This window comes from Mya arenaria, chromosome 17, assembly GCF_026914265.1.
Source record: "Mya arenaria isolate MELC-2E11 chromosome 17, ASM2691426v1".
Classification (NCBI taxonomy): domain Eukaryota; kingdom Metazoa; phylum Mollusca; class Bivalvia; order Myida; family Myidae; genus Mya; species Mya arenaria.
The window spans coordinates 40,509,588-40,519,102 of record NC_069138.1 but is presented as its reverse complement, the minus strand read 5'-3'; the positions used below and the strand labels follow the sequence as shown (position 1 = coordinate 40,519,102).

Below are 9,515 nucleotides of genomic sequence, written 5' to 3'. Positions count from 1 at the left end.
AAGCTCGTGACAAGACGTTTTGAACGGTAACATGACTGTTATTTCCCTATTTAGGTATCTATGTACGGTGACAGCGGCTATTTTGTCCACCATGACTGGAGACAGGTAAAGATATATTTAATGCAACGCTGTATTCCCCGCGCGAGGCGTGACGTAGATTTACGTGAGATGGGATAGGAATTTCACCTTAATGAATATAAACAAAAGGTATTGTTACTGTTCTATGTAGATGTAGTGCACTGTTATGAAAAGCCTGTAAAAACACTGACTAAAGACATTTTGGCGACAAATTCTGGCGTCATAATATTCAAGCCTGCACATAAAAGTACTTAACTATAGTAAAGTACAATTTTTCAACAATCAAGATATTTGTTTTAATTTCAATGAAGCAAAAAGCTTGAAATAAAGATTTTATACATTATTTTTATAACATGTTCAAGAATTCAATGTTACCTAAAATGAATTTCATACTAGTATTAAACAAGTATTTAATTTACCCTGAATATTTATTCTAATTTTCAACTCTCTACTTCTTTACAAGTGCCATGAATACAATATTGCAGTATTTCTGACAATGGTTTGTAACTGTAACTTAGGGTGGTGGCCAGTTGGCTTGCGCCCCTCTCTCCGAACCGAAATTTATTTAATTTAAAGTGTTGGCAGGGTGATTTGGTGGTTCACCTCAAAGATAATTTTAACAATTTGTAGTCCGAAATGGTGCATTTTAGTATTATCTTATTACTTTTTCACTCCTTATTAAAATAAAAAGAAAACATTGTTGATCAAGTTTGGGCCTGGGGTGGGGGACACCCCCCCCCCACTTTATCCGATTGTAAGGCATGTTATCAACGGTGTTTACCTTAACTGGACAATCAACCTTTGTCTTTGAAATTTGCTATAATTGACGGCTAAAAACCGTCACATTTGGACATTTCAGTTGTGTTGCTAAATTGAATTATATTATAAAACAACCACAACACGTTTTAGGTCACACTATCTTGCTAAGATTCAGGAGGCGACCAAATAAATGAAACTTGGTAGACATTGGGACGATAATAAATAAATGAAACTTGGTAGACATTGGGCCGATAATAAATGTATGAAACTTGGTAGACATTGGGCCGATAATAAATGTATGCAACTTGGTAGACATTGGGCCGATAATAAATGTATGCAACTTGGTAGGTATTGGGCCGATAATAAATGAATGAAACTTGGTAGGCATTGGGCCGATAATAAATGAATGAAACTTGGTAGACATTGGGCCGATAATAAATGTATGAAACTTGGTAGACATTAGGCCGATAATAAATGTATGAAACTTGGTAGGTATTGGGCCGATAATAAATGAATGAAACTTGGTAGACATTGGGCCGATAATAAATGTATGAAACTTGGTAGGCATTGGGGTGATAATAAATGAATGAAACTTGGTAGACATTGGGCCGATAATAAATGTATGAAACTTGGTAGGCATTGGGCCGATAATAAATGTATGAAACTTGGTAGGCATTGGGCCGATAATAAATGTATGAAACTTGGTAGACATTGGGCCGATAATAAATGAATGAAACTTGGTAGACATTGGGCCGATAATAAATGAATGAAACTTGGTAGGCATTGGGCCGATAATAAATGAATGAAACTTGGTAGACACTGGGCCGATAATAAATGTATGAAACTTGGTAGACACTGGGCCGATAATAAATGTATGAAACTTGGTAGACACTGGGCCGATAATAAATGTATGAAACTTGGTAGGCATTGGGCCGATAATAAATGAATGAAACTTGGTAGGCATTGGGCCGATAATAAATGTATGAAACTTGGTAGACATTGGGCCGATAATAAATGAATGAAACTTGGTAGGTATTGGGCCGATAATAAATGTATGAAACTTGGTAGGTATTGGGCTGATAATAAATGTATGAAACTTGGTAGGCATTGGGCCGATAATAAATGAAACTTGGTAGGCATTGGGCCGATAATAAATGAATGAAACTTGGTAGGCATTGGGCCGGTAATAAATGAATGAAACTTGGTAGGCATTGGGCCTGGCCGATAATAAATGAATGAAACTTGGTAGACATTGGGCCGATAATAAATATATGAAACTTGGTAGACATTGGGCCGATAATAAATGAATGAAACTTGGTAGACATTGGGCCGATAATAAATATATGAAACTTGGTAGACATTGGGCCGATAATAAATGAATGAAACTTGGTAGACATTGGACCGATAATAAATGTATGAAACTTGGTAGACATTGGGCCGATAATAAATGAATGAAACTTGGTAGACATTGATGTGATAATAAATGTATGAAATTTGGTAGACATTAGGCCTATTCTTCAGGACTATATTTAAGTTAACAACATGATTAACAACATCATTGTTAACTTTTAACATCAAATATATGATGATGTGTTAATATATTCAAACAAGTTCAGTTGAAACAGTGTCTCAAATAGGAACACTGCAGGTCACATGTCAAAGAGCCATAACAATTTAAGAGTTGATAATTTCAAGTTTTAACTTTAACTTCAAAGTTTATTGAAAAATTAACATATAACAATGCTGGCATTAATCATGTTGTTAACTCTAACAAAGTTCTGAACAATAGGGCCTTGAGTCATACATTCAAAATAATTACCAATTTGAAATTCTAATCATTCCACTGAAGGTTCTAATTGTTATTATAAACCGCCTGAATGATCACTTGTTGGTACATGTGTGTAGCATTGTAATGATTATACATTATATAACATTATATAACATTTATTAATATAAGTTGCTTATCCGAATGTGTTCAATGTATTGAAACCGGCTTATTGTTCACATTTTCATATCAAGCAGGCTTTTGACTTTTGACAGTATTTCAGGCATTCAATTTCAACAAAAACAACAACGATACAACTACTTAAGATTTAATTACCTTTTGATACAAAAAAACTATTGCGTAATAATAAAGCTGAGAATTAAAAAAATGTCCACATAATCTTTGTGGATCATTAGAATTATGACAAGATAAACCATTTTACTAATTCAAAAAGAAAAAAAAAATTTGTGTTCTTTAAAATGAATCATTAAATTTCTTTCTTGGGGAAGTGAATTTCAACCCTCGTCTGTTTGTTTTTTCTGTCAAAAAGGGGAAATTACACAGTAATTATTGAAGCCGAAACTATGGGTCTTGCTGTACAAGTGTCTACTGTCTTTGGCTACAGAATGAACTTAGATATCTTGAATGTTTGTTCAGTTATGGAAAAGTTTCAAGTATTTGCACAACGAGGCCCAGCATATCTCAATACTGCTTCTTTTTCTTCTTATATGGGCCCAGCTAATAAATAATCAGACAAGTTATGCTAATAAAGAAATGTTTTGAGGAGTGTGCATAACAGCTGTCTTTAAAGGGCCTTACTCACAGATTTTATATTAGCATTTTTTATTTTTAAACTTTGTTCATATGGAGTTCCTTTTTTGCAAAAAAAGCACCAAATGGCAACTGGCATGAACTCAATTAAACAGAATTTTGTGAATCTAAGTTTACATAGCTTTTCTTATGATATCACCACTTTTATGCAAAATGGAGCACATTCTCTCATTTTTTTTTAAAATAATTGCTTAACAAAGAGTTCTTATTTGAACATTTGGGGATGTTCTATCATTGTAACAATCATTTGTTCACAACTAACACATTTTTTTTAATTGTCTGACCATAGAAAATGTGAGCTAGTCCCTTTAATAGAACATACATGCTGATTAAGCAAGTGCATAAAGTGACTGAAATCTATCATGAATTCATGATATATGCTGACAGCTCGACAGTCAGACAGCAGCTCATTATCATAATTTCTCATGACTGTGTACCCTAAATGAAATTTATTCATCAATACTGTAGTGAAATGAACACAAACACGTCTAATTAATAAAAACTGTATGAACAATTTGCATTATTTGTATGTAAACTATTTATCAAGACAGGTACTTAATTTTCCAACCTAAAAAGTTATGATAGTATGAAACACATTAAGACTTGAAATGAAGCCATGCGATAAAACCAGGTACATGTATTTCATTTGTGCAATAAGGAATGTTGGCACATTTAAGTTCTAGGAATCTTAACACAAGCAGTGACCTACACCGTTACTTCCAACCCCAAAATACAATCCCAAGGCAAGACATCAAGTTGCCAAGTTTCATCACGATTCCACACTTCTTAGTAATGTTAGTGAATGGACACTGTTTTTCTTACTTTAGTGACATCGACGTTGACCTCTAATTCATATCCACATGAGTTTAATACATACCTAGTTTCTTCACTATAGGTCACTCCATACGCAAGTAATTGAGCAGATATTGTTATATTTCTTTAGTAATAATGACCACACCTACCATAACTGCAATCCCAAGATACATGTGAGCTTGCTACAGACTAAGTTTCATCACTGAATGTCAATCCTAACTGAAATTGTGATCAGAAACCACCAGTTTAATGCCCTGATGTCAACTGGACTTCCAATGACATCCTCATTCTAATAACCCCATTTTCGATGAAAACATATGGTTAAAAGCAAAATAATACCTAGTATTTATATCACATGTTCAGTTTTAAATCGAACTAGAACAATTTAAAACATACAAAAGTATACTGATATTGCAAAGACAAGCATAAACTTCAAGAGCAAGAAATATCCTAAAACTATTGTGGTCAAATGTTGCAAAAAAACAACAACAATTATGGCAAAAAATAAATTATTCAGTTATATCTTTCCAACATATAAGTTGAACTTTTCAGTCCCCTTTCACTCTGTAATAGTTGCCACTGCCAGGCAATGGTGATGGTATCCATGGAAACAGAAGAATTAGGTACCACCTCTTCCCCATACACTCCCTGAGGGAGTAACAAAGCCCAAGGTCATAGCTTTTTATATTCTTCTTCAGCTCATATTTCGTTTGTCCATAGTAAATCTGCTTCAGTTGAATGTAAAGTAAATTACAGAAGATAAAGAATAGCACAGTTCCAACGGTTGTCATGGTAGTAATGAAAAAATCATAGAAGCCATAGTAGCCGAATATGAGACCAAAATGTGGCCCTATGTATGATAACAGATTAAACAGAGTCAAATGTCCTTTGACTGATATCACAAAGTCCAGATTGAAAATGTTACAGTATAAGGCTGTTAGAATGCAGTGTGTTACCATGGCAATGTAATATCTGTGGTTGAAGTAGCCAATACAGCATCCTGTAAACCAACAGTGGTGGTCTCGTTTCAGGATACAGGTGTCACATATTTTACAATGGTGAGATCGCGGCGGGAGGTTCAAGTTACATTCAAAACAGTGCCGCCAGCCGTCAGGGAGCAAAGACCCCGACGTAAACATGTATCTCTTCTGAGATGTATCAGTTGTCACAATTTTGTAATAGTTTCCGTAGACATTCACTGCAAAGAACACAGCAACAGCATAGTGAATACGGATCTCTGATTGCCGATCACTTTCCTTGTTGCCATGGTCACCAACGTCAGAGTAGTATGTAGGCAAGATATGCCAGACTTCATACCAGAGCAACAAAGCTCCTCCAAATATGAACACGACCTGACCAAGGGCATCCAACAGGGTCTTAGGCAACTCAAGTCGCAGGCAAACCCTTCGTGGTGGAGGAGATAACTTCATTTTTCTGAAACAAACATAAGTTTACAAAACTAGGCACAATGCAGGAAATATCTATAAATGAAGAAATATTGTACATGTATTTCAGATGTGGATTTTGAGCTGCATTAATAGTGTGATTGTGTCAGAAAAAGGTCTTACATGACATTGTGCAGTCAGTGTTTGTTTAACCATTTTGGGAATATGGCCTGTGCCTTTCAGATTGGGAAAAAAAGTTATTATGACAAACAATGGGAATTACTGGAATTAGAAATGAACAAGTATGCTTCGTAAAAATTGACAAAAAATATTATTATTATTTTATTTTTTTTCAAAACATAAAAACACAGGGGCCAGAAACAAATTATTTTTGTTTATTTAAGCCTATATATATATATATATATACATATTAGAAAATAATTTGTTTCTGCCCCCTGTGCATAAAAATAGGAATTCTTTTTTTCACATTGATTAATTGCCAAAAAATAGAACATATTTTGACATTGAATTTGTGAATGGGGTTGAATTTTGGTCAGAACATTATAGGCAGTTGACAACATACATCCACAATACTATATACCCAGTAATACGAGGTATGTTCGGAAAGTTCCCGGACTGTACTAATAACTTTGTTATTTTTCAACGTAGAGCTTTGAAACTTCGGCCAAGTTGAGACACATATATATTCATTTTGATAATAAGCGGAAAGTCAATACATTCTTAAAATATTGTATCCATAGCAACATAATATTTGCTGTTGTGGAGCAAGCCATATATTTTCCTATAATGTTCACATTAAACGCATTTTGTAACGTTAAAAAACGCGGGAAACGTCATCTTGACGTCGAACCAAAACATGACGTCATTAGTAAAATACGCATGACGTCATTTGAACAGACACCGCATCGCAAAACAAACTCCAAAACAGGTGCTCAAAGCAAACATGCAACGCGAAATTATTGAAAAACAGCGTGTCGTGATAACAGTTTCTCCAGAGTTTAGATGTTTCACCGTCGAAAACATTGATACAGTTGAAGAAATCGTTTGGAGACCAAACTTTGAGTCGCACAGCTGTTTTTGAGTGGCACAGACGCTTTAAGGAGGGGCGCGACGACGACGAGAGATGTGGGAGGCCGGCACTTGTGGTGAAAAAGCGCGAAATGGTAAAGTCCATGCTTGATAGGGACCGACGTGTGTCTACACGGGTAGTGGCCGAGGAATGTGACATTGGGGTAGCAACAGCGTATAAGTTAATTACTGAAGAGTTTAAGATGACAAAGGTGTGCGCACGTTGGATACCAAGGCTATTGGATGACAATCAGATGAAGGATAGGGTGAATAAATCATTGAACTTTTTGAGGTCATATCGACGTGAAGGGGACAGATTTCTTCAAAGAATAATTACAACGGATGAAACGTGGTTTCAGGACAATGCCCCAGCGCACAGGGCGCGGTACACAGAGTTGGAGCTGGATGTTCTCGGAATCGGCAGGTTGCAGCACGCCCCCTACAGCCCAGACCTTGCGCCACTTGATTTTGCGCTTTTCCCGGCCGTCAAAGCCCAGCTACACGGAATCCGATTCGACGATCTCGAGAACCTACGTTGTCACGTGCAGACAATTATGTCTTAATTTGATAAACAATGGTTTCAAACTGTTTACACATCATGGGTCAGGAGACATGAACGTTGCGTGCAAGCACATGGCCGCTATTTCGAGAAAGAGTAAACAGAATTGACGTTGACGTTATAAATTTTAACGTCGGGTTGCTCCGCCATATCGTTGGTACATGTTTTAAATTTATTGTAACTTTTTTACTGTTATATGTATGGAATCGAAACTTTAGAGTGAAATGGAATAAAAGATGTAGTAAATCCGTACTTAATTTCATTATAATACAATGAGCCTTTCAAAAGGAATGCGTTCAATCCGGGAACTTTCCGAACATACCTCGTACTATGAGGCTACTTAATTTCAAACATGATTCCTGATCAGTGATTACCGGTAGATTTTCTGGAATGTTGTTATATTTCGGCCAAGATCAACATTGATTATTCTAAAGTAAGAGATATCAAATTTGATGTTGTTGTAGCCATACAATATTGAACTGGCAAATAAAATCTTAAACTAGGTACTTTTTTATACAATTATTTCAGTTTAGATGAACTAATAATTAAACCTTGTTCAAACATCTAAACTTCAGGTGAGAGTGATATAGTATTATAGGTGTCTGCCTCTCACCCAAGAGATTGAGGGTTCGTTCCCACTAGTGTACTTTCTTATGATTTCTCAAATGGACATCAGTATCTGTTTCTACCAAGGAAGCAGACTCCAGAGTGATTCTTTCAGCTTATGATCAGCTTTCATCACAATCAGCTAAAAAATCAAGTATAAATAAAAAAAATCAACTACATAAAAAACAGCAAGTTGACATAAGCCACTGTTTGTGGTAAGTTTTCATGATGGTAAACAAAATCAATGAAATTTCTACAGATTTACCTTCATACATGTCTATCGCAATGAAGTCAACAAAGAGCACTGGTATTTCACAGAAATGATAAGTGAGATAAATACTATTACAATGACAATGTTTTATATTTAAGTTGAATGTATAGGGTGCTAAATGGATATCAATTGAATGTCTGAAATATTGAGACAATTCAATTATTCTGAACAGCAATGGAATACAAGTTTTCAATTCCTGATTATCTTTTAAGTCAATCTGCCATCATAACACTGAATCTTAAAGTAGGTTTAAGTACATGAAAAGATGGCCATTTCAAGCCAATAAATGTTAAATTCCAGTGTTTTTTAAGATAACATTATAACATACAAAAGGTTTATATCATAATCAATTTGAATTTATCAAACCGGGGCAAATTAAATCATTGCTCCATGACGAAACAAGAAATCTGGAGAACTTATCTGACTTTCGAATTAGATCAGAAATTCTGGATACATTTTATTTATTTTTCGAGGTCAAACCTATATAGGTTCTTTATACATGAGATCCATCACCATACAAGCATCAATTAAATATTTCATTATGGATCTCTGTATCAACCTTCCAATATAAATTGAGGGGTGTGCAAAATATTGCAAGAAGTCCTCTTAAATTATGCATCAGTCAATTGCAACCCACCCCCCATCCTTCCCCCCCAGGAACAGGGGAAAACGGGAGATAGAGGGGGAATTGGGCCGTGTTTTTACCCTCCAGGTAGCCCTGCCGTGCCGAGTGAATACGGTGGCTTTGTTTTAGCACCAAATATAGCGGGGAATGGGCCGTGGCTTTGTGCCATGGTTTTGCTAACAGTTTATCCCCGCATGGCGGAGATTTTTTCCCGGATTGGCTGGACCTAAAGTCAAAGTCCCCGCTATAAACCGGACCTGGGGAAGGGGTGTGGTTATAATTGACAGGTGCATTAAGGTCATGACTACATTTATTTTTGCGTTAATATGCATTATAAGAGTGTAATTAATTTTGATTTTACTTCTGGCAGATTACCAGCAACAAGGGCAACAGACAAAGGCAATCAATCTTACCAGCTTTTGCCAACCATACTTAACTTTTGTATTATGATTTAATGGATAAACAGATAATGCCATTAAGTGTTGCCTGTGGGGATTCCCTTAAATGTCTATTCTGACCATTTTAGCATGAAAGTAGCATCAAATTAAGAAAACTATTTAATTAGAAGTAATAATTACAAAATTTAAAAGAAGTGCACGGTTACAAACACAAATTAATTGAATTAAATTACCTTTCAATGTGTCAAAACATGTCAACAACTTGTCGGCAAATATGGCAATTTTTAGCCAAGGGGAAGCAACTGCTAGTTAAATAAATGGCAAATATAAATAAGG

The 9,515-nt window shown here is 35.5% G+C and overlaps 1 protein-coding gene across 1 annotated transcript; it reads right to left on the bottom strand.

Annotated features, from left to right (window-relative positions):
* Positions 1-2,916: 2,916 nt before the first annotated feature.
* On the bottom strand, positions 2,917-9,472 carry LOC128223061 (probable palmitoyltransferase ZDHHC24). Its single transcript, XM_052932299.1, has 2 exons — positions 9,413-9,472; positions 2,917-5,680 (listed from the first exon to the last, which is right to left on the bottom strand). The coding sequence occupies exon 2, from the start codon at positions 5,674-5,676 to the stop codon at positions 4,795-4,797; it is 882 nt and encodes a 293-aa protein (XP_052788259.1). The 5' UTR covers positions 5,677-5,680; positions 9,413-9,472; the 3' UTR covers positions 2,917-4,794.
* Positions 9,473-9,515: the final 43 nt, after the last annotated feature.

Coding starts and splice junctions, on each gene's coding strand:
- LOC128223061 (XM_052932299.1), bottom strand. CDS start 5,676: ATGAAGTTATCTCCTCCACCACGAAGGGTTTGCCTGCGACTTGAGTTG.